Source organism: Thermothielavioides terrestris, chromosome 1, assembly GCF_000226115.1.
Source record: "Thermothielavioides terrestris NRRL 8126 chromosome 1, complete sequence".
NCBI lineage: Eukaryota > Fungi > Ascomycota > Sordariomycetes > Sordariales > Chaetomiaceae > Thermothielavioides > Thermothielavioides terrestris.
Genome location: NC_016457.1, coordinates 6,614,433 through 6,629,708, shown reverse-complemented (window position 1 = coordinate 6,629,708; position 15,276 = coordinate 6,614,433). Strand labels below are relative to the sequence as shown.

The following is a 15,276-nucleotide window of genomic DNA, read 5'->3' as shown; positions in this document are numbered from 1 at the left end:
GTAAAACGCGGTGCAGCCTCCTTGCCACAGCATGTGCTGCGGCAGGAAACATGCCTCGCAGCCAGAGGACGGTGTGTAGGTCGTTGTGAGAGGGCCTAGGTTAACCCTTGAAGGTGATGGCAGGCCCGAGGCATTGGAGGTAATTGACATGCTGGATCTTTTTGGGGGACGGCACAGAGGAGTCCAGCAATAATCATCACAGTGAGCGACGCCAGTCACACACCCAAGGGCTCGAGCACGAAGAAGAGGCGAGGCGAGACGAGGCGAGGCTCGTCAACACGGCCATGGAATATATGTATGTGTGTTGCGGCCGCCCATGTGTAGCACATTACCTGATGTCTGCCCGCACTCGACGAGGCATCCAGCCTCGAATCGTCCCCTCGAAGGGAATGATGAAACAAGTCTTGTCCCACACTTTGCCCCTCACCGTCCGACAAGATCTAATGAAGCTGAGTGCTTTGGAACACAACATCGGTCCATGCGGAATTCCAATGCCTTGAAATACTTGGCTGCGCGCTGTGGTACAATGTGGCAGTTTGTTCTTTGCACCACGCCTGCCCTAATTTCATTGGCAATCAATCGCAAACAGGCGTTGGAGTGAAGGGGCAACGCGCAGCCAACCGAGATGAGTGTGCCTCTTCGCGGGCTCACGTCTGGCCAACTGGGATCTTGCTACCAACCATCATGTACGACGTTATGTGATTGCCAACGAAAGAAAGGACAAATACACCCTCCCTCCGAGGCAAGATGATCATGCCGAAACGTAAGTAGGCCAGACTTCTGGCCCTCAAAGTCTCCGATTGCGCTTCTATAGGAAACAGCAAACACTCAAGACAAACCATACAAACCGCTTGCTTTTTTGAGTCATGCCGCCATAAACATGTCCATAGCTTGGCCCTCTCATACAACTAGCAAAGAACAAATTTGAGCAGAAAAAAATATCTATGATTCATAACGGCAGGGGGCTCTCGTCTCTCATGATCCACACCTCGCCGATCAGCACGACGCAGCCGACCGTCATGGCGATGGCGATGACGGGCAGGTTGACGCGGGCGAAGTCGAGGCGGCGGACGTGGATGTGCTTCTTGGCGAGGATGTCGCGCCAGAGCATGCCGGCGAGGGACGCGCTGAAGGCGGTGCTGAAGGCGCCGTAGTTGACGCCGAGCGCCATGGTGTAGACGGTCGCCCAGAAGGTGCGGTTGGTTAGCGGCGTGCCGTCGTAGTGGTGGATGACCTGCCACGCCTGGACGACGCGGGAGAGCAGGATGGTGGTGCCGATGTTGGTGCCGGAGAACTAAGGGCCTGTTAGTGGGGGGGCGGGTTTGACCAAGCGTTAAACAGCGAGGGGGGCGTGAGAAGACTTACGTTGCACAACACCACGGAGAGGAAACCCATCCCGCCAATGGCCCCTATCGTCCCCGTCTTCCGCACCCATGCGTCCCAGCCCAGAGCGAAGATCTGCACCCAGCCCTTGGTCACCAGCGCTTGGACCAGGACAAACATGGAAAAGGCAAACGGCACCAGCGCGAACGGCAGATGCGAGATGACAGCCGTGGCGGTGGGGAACGTCTCCTGCGACCAGCTGTAGAGATCCTTGGTCAAGGACACCAGCGTCGTCCGTTCACGCCGTTGCCGTGGCTCTGGCGTGTCTCCAGGTTTCTCAACTTTCGCCCCCTTCTCGACGGCTCCACTCGACTCCGAAATCTGCGGCGCCGACGGCTTCTCGCGCACGTTGCCCGTCACGGCAATCTCGTCATCTGCAGACGCATTCTCCAGGTCGGATTTCCGAGAAGGTCCACCGTCCAAGCTACCCGTGGGCGCAGAGCCGGATCCATCGGACGATGCCGACCGCTCGGCGCTCCGACCCGCGAGCACATTGATCTCTTCCTCCTCCCGAGCCGCCTGTTCCAGCCTGAGACGCTCAAGCTCCTCTCGGCCTTGGCGGGCGATCTCGCGCGTTTCGTGGCGGTGGATCCAGCCAAAGACGAGATCCCATGAGAACATGACGACGGCGGCGGGCAGCGTGACGTAGAACACCGGCGGCGGCTGGCTGTCCCTCCCCGTGGTCGAGGCGTTGAGGGTCAGGACGCCGATCAGTGTGCCGGCCATGAGCACGGCTCCGAACACAGCGCCCTTGCGGTCCAGAAACGGGTTGACTATCTCTTCCAGAGACAGCAGCTTCCCTTCCTCGCCGGGGGTGTCTTCTTTCTGCTCCGCAGTTCCGCGGGCGTGCGGGATGTTCGGGTTGACGGGCTTGCGCCCCTGTGCTTCCTCGGGCAGCTTGTGCATCTCGATGGAACGGGGAATGAGCGACTCATTGTTGAAGACGATGTAGAGCAGGAAGGGGAACAGGATGATTCCCGTGACGATGACGGGCACAATCATGTTCGCCGTGTACTCGATGAACTTGATCTCGAAGGCGCCGGCGAGGACTAGGTTGGTCGGGTTGGACGAAACCAGGATGGCGGAACCGATGTTGGCTGCGGCGAACTGGCTGAAGATCCAAGCGCGCGGGTGGACGATGTTGCTCGAGACGCGGGTCATGTATGCCAGAAAAGCGGTCCCGGAGAGGATGACAGGGTCATTCCCGACAAAGCTGGTGAGGGCGAACCAGAAGGCGTAGAGGTAAAAGAACAAGCGGTGGCCGCTCTCACCGCCCCATTGCAGCACCTTGAATGCCAGATAGCGGATGATGCCGGACGCGTCGATGGAGATGGCGATATAGGCGAGCGAGATGAAGAAGAGCATGATGTCCAGGGGCGAGATGTTGTTCGCGCCAATTGTGCCATCGTGCACCTCGGTAGCGCCGATGGCCACAATAGCAAGAAGGAAGAGGTCGGCTATGAGAGGTGCGGTGATGAGGTTCATGGGGAATCTGAAGCGCACGAAGGCCGAAGCCCTGGTGGCGCGGGGTGAGCCATGCTCGTCATCCTCCGACCCGGTCCCCGGCTCATCGCGATCCCTCGGTGAAATGATGCGCACAGCACTCAAGCAGTCCAGAAAGGCATCGTACACAAGCCTGGGAATGTAGATGGGGACATGGAAGGGAAAGAGGACGGCGATGTCTGCACGCATGCAGCGGAGCGTGAGCTGAGTTCGGCGGTGTGCGCGATGCACGATAGAACTGGCTCACTTACTGGCGAGAATGAAGGCGACGAGGGTGACGATGGACCTCCAGTCTTTGATCAGGTCATAGTTTGGCGGCTCGTTATCAGTCAATCCCCCCTCGGCCATGTCGTCGACTCTGTTGCGCCGGGCCGGGAGGCGCACGACGGCACATCAAGCCCGTATGTCGGGCGAGCAGTAGGTCCAAGTTTCATGGGCCAGGATGCCGCAGTGAGCGAAGGGTTTTGAGGGGCAAGGCCACAAAATGCCCGGTTGCAGCCAACTTCCATTGGGTTAGTTGGGTAAGTTGGCAGGGTCTGGCGGGGATTGTCCCAAACACGTGCAGGGCCAAGCCAACCAAAGCCGCCAAGTTTGGACACCGACTTTGCGGAATTCACGGCTGTCCCGCGGGTCCTTATCGGCCAACACCGGGCACCTAATCGGGACACAACTGTGTCCATCCACCACCAATCCAACAGCGCAAATAACCAAGACAACCAACACAGCCACCCTCGCGTCGCTGCGGGCCAAGATTTGCCTGCAGGTGGAAGTCGGGGGGCAGGATGCGGGGTTTTCGCGAGAGGCTTGAGAAGCACGGTTTGTGGCTGTGTCTCGCTGCCCCGGGCCGGCTTGCGCTCTCTTGTCGACAGCGGTCGTCCTGTGCGCAGTCAGCAGACAGCCCGGATGAAGTGCAGGTAGTGTCAGATGAGGCTCTGCGTGGTCGCATCCCGGCGCTTTCCACGGCTTCTCCGTGGGTGTCGATCTCGGGCATGGCCGCTATCCTGCTTTCTTAGGTTGCGCCATTTGCCGCCTCGTTACACAGTGCCTTCGCGTTCCATCCTCTGATACGGCGAGAAGCAGAGGATCGTCGGCGCCCGAGACGGGCAAGCTGGCACGTGTGCACTCGTTGATTCGAGCTTCAATTTTTGAGGCTGTCTTCTGTCGGTGAGACAGTTATACCTAGCGCCAATCCCAGGCCCTTGTTCGAGAGCCCGAAGCATTGCCGGCCAGCCACTGCAAGCCTGCTGACCCTTCCTTGGACCCTTCCAAAACCATTTCCACTGGGCGTCCCCGCCTCCGTCTCTCCACTTCCCAACTCTGTTTTACTGATCCGGGCCCGGCCGTGATCACATCTCGCTCCGTCTCTGCAGCCCTGCCGGATCTTGTTTATCAAATGCTCTACAGAAGACCGACGACAAGAAGAAGGAGTCTCCCATCCTCTTCCTCTCTCGCTTCTTTCTCTCTCTTCTCCTCGCTCGCGCTTTTAATTGCGTTCACATGACAACTCCCTCGCGCTCTTAGGGGGCCCCAAGCCTGACTCGGCCTAATTCATGCCTGTGCTTCTGCCCGACCCCAGCTTCCCGAATCTCATCGTCGCCCGGGACGCCGCAAATACCAGCCACCAGCTCCAACCAGTCGTGTGCGCATGGTCATTGAGTGGGGAGTACGGGACGGGCTCAAGAATATTGTGCGTCTTCGGAACCGCGCGTTCTCGCTTGGGAACTTCCGTCGGCAGACTAACCCGCGCCGATCGCAGGTACTATGTCTTGGTGGCAGCCTGTGTGCTCGCTCGCAAGTCAGAATGGCTTCGGAACGCTTGCTTGGCCGCCGCGCTGGTCATTCCGGCCACTGCTGCGATCCACGCCATCGTTCTCGCGGCATTGCATGTTGACGGTATGGCCACGTCCCCCCTCTGACGTGATCAATCTACCCCAGGTGGAAGCGGCTGGCCCCTAACGGGAGACCACCCAGACGCGATAGATATGGACATCTACGGCGCCTTCCAATTCTGCACCATTGGCATCTTGACCGCGCCTGCGACGGTCAGACTATCCAAGACGTACTTCAACAACCCTGGGAGAAATGTCATGTTTGTGTGGACCATGCTGCTGCTTGCAGGTTTGAGCACTCCCGTCTCTTCGTTGTGTAGGCGCCGATTCCCTCGGATTCTGACCCCCGCAGGACTCGTGTCTTTGACGGTCGAATTCTTCCGCACGGATTCGAAGCCATGCACGGATGACGGCTCCGGCCAGCCGCTCTATCGCGGCGCCGAGTTTCCCTACGGCAAGGCGACTTGCGGCATGATCTGTTCACCCGATGCTGGTCCCTTCAGTCCCATGAGGACTGGCGCATCCGACAACATCAACGTGGTACCAGCGCCCACCATCCTCAACTTCGGCGCCGCCACTCTCATTGCCGCCGCCTGCTGCGTACCTGGCATTCTCTCGATGGTCTCCATGTGGGACAAGATCCTGAGGACCAACTGGGCGAAGCAATTCGGCCCTGGAGACACAGACGAGCTCATCTCGGGGACCAACGGCGCGACCGAGAAGGGGATGAAGACGGTGAATGACGTGATCCGACGCCTCCTGGGCCTCGTTGAGATTCCCGTGTTCGGCGGCGCCGTGCTCGCTCTTATCGTCACGGGGGAGCTCAACTTCTGGAGCAAGGCGATGAAGTACGACACGGATCCCCTCGGCAACATCTCACAGTGGAGCTCGATCGCCGCCTCCGTGTTTGCGGCCTGCGGATCGCTCTACATGCTGTTTGCCGAGGGCCTCGAGGTCCAGGAGAACCTTGCGACACCTGCGTACCCGGCGGGTGTCTGCACTTGTCTGTGCCATGAACACAGCAGCCGTTCGGATTCCCTGAGCGACAACGATGCTGCGAACATGCAGCAAATCCAAGCACAAGGCGCTCCAACAAATGCCGGTCTTGGCCGACGTGCCACTTCACCCGCTCGCATGCTCACACCCGTCCGCACCGACACAGCCCCCGACACTGACAGCCAGGCACATGGGCTCGGCATTCGTCCCATGGACTCCGGTTCCTCGACGGGGAGCCGGCGAGATGTGAGGAATGCGTTGATGAGATTCGCGACCGCACTCGGAACCGTGTCACCGACGCGGTTCGACGACTACGAGTTCCGACACGGTGAAGCCACCGCCTTCCCCCAGGTCCCAGGAGAAGAGAACCGAAACAGGCGGCTGCCGCAGATCAGGGAGCAGTGGGGACAGAGCACGCTCGACGCCGACGACACGCTGACGCCGCGTGGGCGGCGCTCGAGAGCTAACAGCTTCCACGGCACCACCGCTTCCCGGTCCAATTCTGTCGGCCCGCCGGCCTCCTCGCCGGAATCCCCAACGCCGGCGCGGCCTTCGGCGGCCTCCTTCCTGGGGCTGCCGACCACATCGAGCCCCGAAAGCATGACCGAACCGGTCTTTCCTGCCCGACCGTCGGCTGAGCTGGAGACTGCCCGGCCGTCAGCTGAGCGGGAAACTGCCTGGCCGTCGGCTGAGCCGGAAACGGCCCGACCGTCGGCTAAATCGGAGACGGCCCGGCGGCGAGGCAACACCGTCGTGACGCTCCACGAGGGGCTCAACTCACCGGCGATCGTTCTCTCGTCAGACGAGGAGCCGAGCCAGACGTCTCCGCCGGCCGCGGCAAGCGCAGGCCCCGCGGAGAGGCCGCCGCCGTGACAACGCCACGTTCGAGACAAGCAACAGGGTTTTTTTCTGATTGATGCATGAACCATGAATGAATTTTGCAGCTGTAAACATAGAATGGGCACTGGGACCTGGGCGGCTACCTGTATTTATTTCACGAGAAGCTCAAGCGGTGTGAGTTGCTGTCCTAGATGCAAACGAGGTTAAATCACGTTCAAGCAAGCTTCGCGGTACATTCCGTCGATTCTCGGCCCCAACTCCGTCTTTCCGGGATACCAATCAAGCTCGTTGTTTTAGGGCTCATTACCATGTCACACTGGCCGTTCAGTTTGTCAGGTCTGAGCTCTGCAGGAGTCGCCATGTTGCTGGAGTGACGAGGGCAACTTCTCGTGTGTCGCCCCTAGAACTGGCAACAAGCTGAGTGATCGCATAAAGGCAACAGCGTCTAAGTTATTCGGAAAGGCGGAGAAGTTGATTTCCCTTTCTCTATCAAGGGCCTTCATTCATTTCGTACTCCAGGGTCAAACAACCGCGATCACGTTAATATCGACTTGCCTTTCCCACCTCCCTGAGCCTTTCGAGAAAATACCCGAATTGCTGAGAGTTGAAAGACGCTCGGCCCGAGCTCATACGAGGGACACCTTCCTTGTCCTACTGACGGGACTTCTCAACTAATGAGGAGGCTAGGATCTTCGGCGAGAGCGACCTCGGGACTTGTTAAATGGCACTTCGGGACTTTATAGTTTTCGTGGGCGCAGCACCACTGAGTTACCTGAAATAAACCCGAGTCACCGGCGTCCAGGGATAAGCATTGATGTATGACCCTTTGTTTGTGAGAAGGGTTTTCCTCTTGGACAGCTCGTCTTGCTACAGCGAGAGAACTAAACCTGGCGAAATGAACCTGGGCCATTCGGCTTAGATAGGTAGGTAGCGCACAAACATTACATGCATCGCTGTATTTACCTGGTAGACATGAGCGCCGGAACATGCAATATCAATCCTGTGCGATGAATCTCTTTTGTCCTCCTTAAAAACAAAATTCACCGCGAAAATGAGAGAAACATAAATCTCCTCGTAAATCTTGATGAACAATTCGCTGAGAAATACACCAAGGGGATTTACGACTTGACTGCCGGAGTACGGCACCGGGCCGGGGCCCTCACTGCGATGGCCCCTCGCTGCTTTGTCAAGCAAAACCCTCCGCGGACATTACCATCCGTCAAACCATCAAGTCACCCGCATTTTATTGCTTAAATAATTGGCCTTGCATACAATTCCTCTCATCATGGCAAATGACAACTTCAATAGGGATTTCCTGCTGGTCTCGTCCACATCTACCCACAACCGTTATTTTCTACCACCTGCCACCTCCCCAGGCAACCATCCTCGTCAGACACGATGATGGAACAAACAGACGCGTCTGATCAGACTCTGGACTCCAGCCAGTCTTCGACGCCGGCCCAGGATGCGACCGAGAAGAAGAAAGGAGTCCATCCGCAGATGCGCAAGGGGTGGCGGTTCTGGGCCATCCTGGGCGTGCTCGGCATCATCAGCCTGCTCACGTCTCTGGAAGCCACGGTCACCTCGACCGTCCTGCCCTCCGTCGTTGCCGATCTGAGCGGAGGTGAAGATTACATCTGGCTTTCGAACGCCTACTTCTTGGCCATGTAAGAGAGAGCTTTCTTTCCCTCACTTCGTGGCGAAGATGGGCGAATTAATGAATTTGTGTGTGAATGGTCAGGGCGGCGCTTCAGCCCATGTTTGGTCAGCTCGCAAACGTGTTCGGCCGCCGCTGGCCGCTGATCGGTTCCGTGGCCGCGTTCATGATTGGGGGCGGGATATGTGGCGGGTGAGTTGCTGCTTTTTTCCTCCTCCATTGCCAAGGCACCTTTCACCCCTTTTGCTGACAAGATGGGCACACCCCACAGAGCTAATACCATGGCCATGATGATCGCTGGCCGGGCGATTCAGGGCATTGGAGGCTCGGGCATCGGCGTCCTCTGCGAGACCGTCATCTGCGACCTGGTGCCGCTCCGCGAGAGGGGCACCTACATGGCCATGGTCTTTGGCATGGTCGCTATCGGAGCTGCGCTCGGCCCTCTGTTTGGCGGACTCATCGTCAGCTACAGCACCTGGCGCTGGGCCTTCTACATGACTCTGCCCATCGGCGGTGTTTCGCTGGTGCTTCTGTTTGCCTTTCTGCACGTCAAGTACGACAAGTCTCAGACGCTCGCCACAAAGCTGTCGAGTCTCGACTGGCTGGGCAACGCCGTCTTCGTCGGCGGCTCCAGCCCGGTGCTGATTGCGCTCAGCTGGGCGGGCAGCAGATACGCGTGGTCCTCCTACCAGGTCCTCGTGCCGCTCATTGTCGGACTGGCCGCGCTCGGCGCCTTCGTCGCGCTCGAAAGCAGCTCCCGCCTGGTGCCCAACCCGACGATGCCCCTCCACCTCTTCAGCCACTCCATCACCGCCATCGTCTTCCTCGTCACCTTCCTCCATGGCGTTGTTACCCTCTGGGTCGTCTACTTCCTCCCGGTCTACTTCCAGGGCGTCCTCGCCGCGACCCCCTACCGCTCGGGCGTCATGCTCCTCCCGACTGTGCTCGCACTCCTGCCGGCCGCCATGGTCGGCGGCCTGCTCCTGACCAAGTTCGGCCGGTACAAGCCCGTGCTGATCGTCTCCTTCGCCGTCATCACCGTCGGCTTCGGCCTGCTCTCGCTGCTGGACGAGACCTCGAGCACGGCGGCCTGGGTGGGCTACCAGGTGGTCGAGTCGGCGGGCGCGGGGTTCGGCATGGCGGTGCTGCTGCCGGCGCTGCTGGCGCCGCTGACGGACCGGGACACGGCGCTGGCGACGGCCACGTGGGCGTTCCTGCGCGTCTTCGGCATCGTCTGGGGCGTCGCCGTCGCGGGCACCATCTACACCAACCGCGCCGCGCAGCTGGCCGGCGATGGCGCCATCGCCAGCGACGCGGCCGTCGCCGCCCAGTTCGCGGCCGGGGGCGCGTACGCTGCCGCGTCGCGCGAGTTCCTCAACTCGCTGGCGCCCGCGACGCGCGCCGAGGTGGTGGCCGTGCAGAACAGCGCGCTGCAGCGGTCGTGGCAGGTGGCTATCGGCTTTGCCGGCGTGGGGTTCATCGCGGCGTGCGTGATCAAGGAGATACCGCTCAGGAAGGAGCTGGATACCGAGTATGGCATGGTGGACGAGAAGGACAAGCCCACCGAGGAGGAGGGAAGGGGCACGAAGGGGGAAGGGGCACGAATGGCGAAGGAGGCTCCGGCAGCCACGTCATAATATTGGCCAGTCCAGACGGCGGCGGGGGCCTAGCTGGTGTACTGGCAAGTGCATCTAACGGAACGCAGGCCTGTCTCTTCCTCTAGTCTTGGGAGAGAGCCATCACATCTTGTATTTTTAATTCATGGGGCTAAGCGACTGGCGAGCTCCCAGCCCAAGTCTAGATCCTCCCCAACGACTCCTGAATACTCGCTCGTATGGACTCTACGTACGTCTTGGTACCCCGCCGTGACTTGACATCCTCCTGTGCCATGACAGCGTAAAACAACCGTGCTCGATCTGGACGGGAGAAGATGCCCGGCGGCGGGGCGGCCGCCGTGTGCGAGACAGCCGCCTCGCCCGAGAGGCAGTACTCGGGCGGAATCCCCATGCAGCGCTCCAGGGTCCGCACCTGGTCCTGGACGGCGTCGAGTATGGCTGTGGCATACGACTTGAGCGGCATGTCCTGGAGCGACGAGACGCCGCCGATGCGGAGCACCGACTTGACCTTGACCGACTTGAACATGTCGGGGGGCAGCTGGCAGAGGCATTGGAAGAGGCTGTAGAACAGGGCGTCGTAGAGGCGCATGAAGGCGAGGTAGCTCGAGAGAGCCAGGAGCACGACCTCGGTGCTGAGCGCATCCTCGGCGGTTTGCATGTGCTTTCCGGGTGCGGAGTGGGGTGGGGCGAGCTGGTTGTGGGGATACGAGTCCTTGGAGACCGCAGGCGGAGCCGCCGCCGTCAGGTTCTGGAGAATGTCGATCAACTCCTTGCTGCACGAAAGGAGCAGCGCGGCCGGATTCTCGACCTCGGCGGAACCCTCTTCCTCGGCTTTGCAGTCCTGCAGGACTTTGAGAGGGTCCGAGAAGCGTGCGTCCATCGCCGTGATGCGCCGGTCCATGTCCTCTCGAAACCGCATCAGCGAGCTTGCTGCGCTGAGGCAGTGTGGTGGAGGAGGACTTGGGGGGAAAATGTCCCCGCGCGAACCAAAGAGTGGATCGATATTCAGATCGAGCACAGTGTTGGAGTCCTGGCCCATGTGAAGTAAGGCGTTGAGTTCATCATCTGTACCCGGTAGCCCCTGGAGCTGCGATGGACTGCTCAGATGTTCCACCAATGCAAGGATATCTTGGCCCGGCGCATTGAGGTCTTGCTCGATTGGCGGCGGGGAGCCAAAGAAGGAGGAGGTGTCGCCTGGCGCTTCCGCTTCCCAGAAGTCTGGCTGCGGTCCAGAAGCCAACGGATCCGCGGGAGGAGGCACGGCTGATGTTGGAATGGCGAGTTCTGGCGCTGATTTGGGTGCCATGGCGGGGGTAAGGAGCTCAGCATGGTTCATGTTGTTGTTTTGCAAGGTCGACTTGCGATGGCGACCCGGCGAGGACACGTCGGCGGGGCTCGCCGCCGGGGTTCTCGGGGTGTTGACGTCCTCGGCGAGACGCGGCCTGCGCGGTCTCCCGGGGTGGCCGGAGGCGCCTGTGACGCATCGCGCGCCGATGTGGGAGCAGCGCGCACACGGCGCCGTGCTGTTTGGGGGTCGAAGGCACCGCACCCGCCTCGCTCTGCACTGGTCGCAAGCAGAACGCTTGACTGCCGCAGCCTTGCGTGCATTCTCATCCATCTTTTTTGATAGTTAGCGCGAGGCGGGACTCGCAAGGAGCGGGGTTCAATGAACGAGGGTCAGTTGGGCTTCGTGCTTAGGTAAGGAGAAAGGAGGACTGCTTGTGTGTCCCTTGCGTCCCTTGGGCCTTGGGGATAGCGTTTCGTGTTTGGTAGGTAGTTCGGATGTGACCCAGGGCGCCGCAATGTTGCGTGCGGCTGGAAAAGGCCGAGCAGGCGAATGCGCCGTGGTGCTGCAGGAAAGTTAAAACCACCGCGGAGGGTTTATGCCAGCCAATCAGAAAATCAGCTGCCACCAGATCTCGAAGGAAGGAGTGCAAGGTGACGCAACCTTGGAAGTGTAAGCCCAAAAAGTTCAGTGCGTAAGCCCAAAAAAAGCTCAATTGATCAGACTCATTTTAGTGTATTCTCTTCCTCTTGACCCACCACCAAATAGGTACCTAGCCGTCCAGCAGATACACCAGCTTCTGGGCATGCACCTCCTTCCGCTGCAAGGTGCTGATGCCATCAATGACGCCCGCGAGGCCGCCCTGGTTGACCCGTATGGGATGCGGTTTTAGCTTTCCGGCCTCGTACAAGGCGGCGAAGCGTTTGATCCACACGTGGATCCAGGCGTGCAGCTCGGGGTTTGCCTTGCGATAATACCCCCCAGGGAGTTCCAGCTCCAGGCCTGTCGCCTCCAGCCCGATGACCCAGTCGGCCTTGACCGTCTTGCGCATCGTGGCGATCAGATCGTCGGGCAGGAGCTCAAACCCGACGTATCTGCCGCCTCCACGCCCAATGGCCGCATAGCACTGGCGAATTGTGCGCGCTTCCGTGATGATGTCGAGCGCGTATTCCAGCGTGTTCTTGGTGTACGCCCGGATCTCCTCGCCGCACGTCGGCGAGTGATAGTCAAACGCCTTCTCGGCACCATACTCGTGCACCAGCTCGAAGTTCTTGGGGGAGCACGTCGTGACGACTCGGTAGCCCGACAGCTTGAGCAGCTGAATGGCAAAAGTGCCACTGGCAGTCGAGCCCCCATAGACGAGAACGAACTTGGGGTCCGCGGTAGGCTTCTCGGGCGTGCCGGGCAGCTTCATGGCCCACCAGAGCGCCATCCCCACGCTCGTGGTCACGCCGCAGCCTATCGAGGCCGCCTGCTCCCACGAGAGGTGCTCGGGCACGCGCCAGACGTTGTCGGCCTTGTCGGCGATGTACTCGGAGAAGGCGCCGCACCAGGGCCGGCGGACTTGCGACGCCATCTGCGCCCCGGCGACGCGGTCGCCGATCCGCAGCCCTCCCGGCGTGCGCGCTACCGCCTCGCCGAGGCGCACCACGGTGCCCGAAAAGTCGCTGCCGTCCACGGCGCCGGGACACTGCAAGCAAACTCGTCAATATCTTCTCATTTCCGCTGAAGGAGTTGGTGGCATATTCACCGGGATCCTCGCTGGCATCTTGTAGTCGCAGTGGTTGATCGCCACCGCTGCCACCTTGATGAGGACGTGGTCGGGCGGCAAAGGCGGCATGGGTAGATCGGCGCGCAGTTCAAAGGTCCCGGGCTTCTCTGCCGACTGTACGATGGCCTTCCGCGAAGGGGGAAGCTCTGGAAGAGTCGCCGTCGCCATGTTCAGGTCTGGTCTGGTCTGGTCTGGACTGGAACTGGACTGGTGCTCAGCGCAAGGGCTCAAACAATCCATGCACATGACGGCCGCGCTGGATTATCGCGGCCATGCTCCGCGCAGATCCCCGCTTTTTCACTCTGGTAAATTGCTTGCCGCACATCTCTCGCCTCGGTGGCATTTGCTCATGTCGTTTGTGAGTTTCGGAGTCGGGACTTTTCCAAAAGGTTATCGGGCGAGGGCTTCGCAGCGCCTCGGGACTTTCTGTGGGTGGTGCAGGGAAGGAGGGCAACTACCTTGCATCTTAAGGTCTGCGCCGTATAAGGGCCAGCATTGGAGAGAGGAAGTGGGAAACAGGTGAGGAAGTTTTGTCGGCTCAGCTGATCTGTCTGGATCACTGAGTACTACTACTAGAAGGTCTGGAAGCATGTTTAAAGTGTTGGGCGAAGCCATGTCCAAGAGATTTGCCCTTGCAGCCCTCTTATTGTCGTCGTTTGCCGCTGCAAACATATACCAGGTTCCTCTCGGTTCCTCGCCGTTTCCTACCGATTACGACTTTACGACAAAATGGGACGACCCTGCGTGCACCGTCAGCAGGAGCACCGCCTTCGACGTGCTCGACGGGCCCAATAACTTTTCCACGTCGCCGTCGGATCCCCCCCAATCGGTCAAGATTTCGCCCATGATCAACAAGACCAACTGGGAGCAGTGGGAATTCGACGGCCTCTCCCCGACGGGCAACTCCTTCATCCTCATGTCCTTCACCCGCGACTATTCGTTGTACTTCTTCGGCCAGGGGAACCTGCGCATCGAGCTCTACATGACGCTCCCCGACGGCAAGTCTGTCCGGGAGCTCGACAACGTCAAGGAGTCGGCCGTCATCGACTGCCCCGGCTACACGGCCGGCCTGTGGAACAGCTCGGACCGGTCGTACTCGTTCCACGTCACCAAGGACCTGAAGCACGCCCAGCTCGGGTTCGACTCGTGGCGGGCCAAGGGCACCTACAGGCTGTCGGCCACCACGCCCGCCGTCCACGCCGACGGCTCCGTCTGGGACCCCGAGGGCCACGGCAACACTGCTGACGCAGCGGCGGGGGGTGAGCTGGAGCTGGAACCGACCGAGCTGTCGCCGGGGCTGTACTACAGCGTCCCCGTGGCCGGCGGCGAGGTCGAGGTCAACCTCACGACATCGTCGGGCCGCAAGCTCGCCTTCCGCGGCAGGGGCGGCTCGACGCGCCTGTGGGCCAAGGACGGCTGGCTCAAGGTCGCCCAGCGGTGGACGGCCATCCGGGCCTGGGCGGGCCCCTACACCTTCACCTACTGGGAGGTGGTCTCGCGCGACGCGGCCCACTGGGGCAAGACGTTCGTGTCCGGCCACCTGTTCCACAACGACCGGCTCGTGGTGGGCACGCGCCTGGGCAACGCGTCCGCCACCGACGACTACGTCCGGCTCACGGCCAACTACGGCGGCGAGATCCACGGGCGGTTCGCCGACAAGAACACGGGCCACACGCTCGAGTTCGGCGCGCCGGGCCGCGACCGGACCTGGCGGTTCGAGATGCAGCACACCATGACGCAGTACGAGATGGGCGTCGGCGGCGGCGACGGCCTGAGCGGCTTCGCCAACCGCGTCTTTGGCGGCGAGGTCGGCGACGGCCTCCAGTACGAGGGCCGCGGCCAGACCGAGCAGACCTCCTTCCCCGAGTACATCCCGCAGTGGGTCGCCTGGCTCATCTTCGGCGTCGGCTTCCTCGGCGCTGGGAAGGACTACGCTCTCGGCGCTGTCAGCTACTTCTTCTAGTTTCCTGTGTGGCATGGCATCCTGCAGCTAAGAGGGCTACGCAGCTGGAGTGGAGTGGAACCCCGTAGCAACGAGGGTTATTTTTTTATTATTATTTTTATGTTTTTTTTTTCTGGGGCGATGACGTAAATCAGAGAATTCAAATCCAAATTCGTTGCCACTCTTGGTTGCAAATCTTCAGTGATTGGGTCTAGCTGTCTTCAACGAGCAGTGTGTCCTCTGCTCTTGTTGCTTCTGATGGGAGATAGTGCATTTATTTTCAGCGTCATGATGTATCACAGACATAAAAACCGCAAAGGGTGAGCAACGGTGAACTGGGGTGGCATCCAGGGTAATTTCATGAACTCTTGGGCACTATGTTACGGACATCGAAGAGAGCAACGTGGTCAATTGCCTTCTGAAAATGTATCAAGGAAGATCCGCTTCTAAACCA

The 15,276-nt window shown here is 60.1% G+C and overlaps 6 protein-coding genes across 6 annotated transcripts; 3 read left to right on the top strand and 3 right to left on the bottom strand.

Annotated features, from left to right (window-relative positions):
- Positions 1–524: 524 nt before the first annotated feature.
- Positions 525–3,289, bottom strand: THITE_62405 (uncharacterized protein). Its single transcript, XM_003650206.1, has 3 exons — positions 3,138–3,289; positions 1,366–3,073; positions 525–1,294 (listed from the first exon to the last, which is right to left on the bottom strand). The coding sequence occupies exons 2-3, from the start codon at positions 2,866–2,868 to the stop codon at positions 950–952; spliced, it is 1,848 nt and encodes a 615-aa protein (XP_003650254.1). The 5' UTR covers positions 2,869–3,073; positions 3,138–3,289; the 3' UTR covers positions 525–949.
- Positions 3,290–4,169: 880 nt separating this feature from the next.
- Positions 4,170–6,991, top strand: THITE_2109532 (uncharacterized protein). Its single transcript, XM_003650205.1, has 3 exons — positions 4,170–4,573; positions 4,643–4,779; positions 4,858–6,991. The coding sequence occupies exons 1-3, from the start codon at positions 4,437–4,439 to the stop codon at positions 6,582–6,584; spliced, it is 2,001 nt and encodes a 666-aa protein (XP_003650253.1). The 5' UTR covers positions 4,170–4,436; the 3' UTR covers positions 6,585–6,991.
- Positions 6,992–8,051: 1,060 nt separating this feature from the next.
- THITE_2141906 (uncharacterized protein) lies at positions 8,052–9,845 on the top strand (the record flags this gene model as incomplete). The annotated part of the gene is made up of 3 exons (XM_003650204.1): positions 8,052–8,218; positions 8,293–8,400; positions 8,480–9,845. The coding sequence occupies 3 exons, from the start codon at positions 8,052–8,054 to the stop codon at positions 9,843–9,845; spliced, it is 1,641 nt and encodes a 546-aa protein (XP_003650252.1).
- Positions 9,846–9,857: 12 nt separating this feature from the next.
- Positions 9,858–11,389, bottom strand: THITE_2109529 (uncharacterized protein). The gene has a single exon (XM_003650203.1). The coding sequence runs from the start codon at positions 11,128–11,130 to the stop codon at positions 10,006–10,008; it is 1,125 nt and encodes a 374-aa protein (XP_003650251.1). The 5' UTR covers positions 11,131–11,389; the 3' UTR covers positions 9,858–10,005.
- A 492-nt stretch (positions 11,390–11,881) lies between these two features.
- On the bottom strand, positions 11,882–13,048 carry THITE_2141905 (uncharacterized protein; the record flags this gene model as incomplete). The annotated part of the gene is made up of 2 exons (XM_003650202.1): positions 11,882–12,799; positions 12,860–13,048. 2 exons carry the CDS (start codon positions 13,046–13,048, stop codon positions 11,882–11,884), a joined length of 1,107 nt encoding a protein of 368 aa, XP_003650250.1.
- A 445-nt stretch (positions 13,049–13,493) lies between these two features.
- THITE_2085417 (uncharacterized protein) lies at positions 13,494–14,843 on the top strand (the record flags this gene model as incomplete). The annotated part of the gene is made up of 1 exon (XM_003650201.1): positions 13,494–14,843. The coding sequence occupies one exon, from the start codon at positions 13,494–13,496 to the stop codon at positions 14,841–14,843; it is 1,350 nt and encodes a 449-aa protein (XP_003650249.1).
- Positions 14,844–15,276: the final 433 nt, after the last annotated feature.

Coding starts and splice junctions, on each gene's coding strand:
- THITE_62405 (XM_003650206.1), bottom strand. CDS start 2,868: ATGAACCTCATCACCGCACCTCTCATAGCCGACCTCTTCCTTCTTGCT. Junction 1,295..1,365: donor TCTCCGTGGTGTTGTGCAAC/GTAAGTCTTCTC, acceptor ACAGGCCCTTAG/TTCTCCGGCACCAACATCGG.
- THITE_2109532 (XM_003650205.1), top strand. CDS start 4,437: ATGCCTGTGCTTCTGCCCGACCCCAGCTTCCCGAATCTCATCGTCGCC. Junction 4,574..4,642: donor GGGACGGGCTCAAGAATATT/GTGCGTCTTCGG, acceptor CGCCGATCGCAG/GTACTATGTCTTGGTGGCAG. Junction 4,780..4,857: donor CGCGGCATTGCATGTTGACG/GTATGGCCACGT, acceptor GAGACCACCCAG/ACGCGATAGATATGGACATC.
- THITE_2109529 (XM_003650203.1), bottom strand. CDS start 11,130: ATGGCACCCAAATCAGCGCCAGAACTCGCCATTCCAACATCAGCCGTG.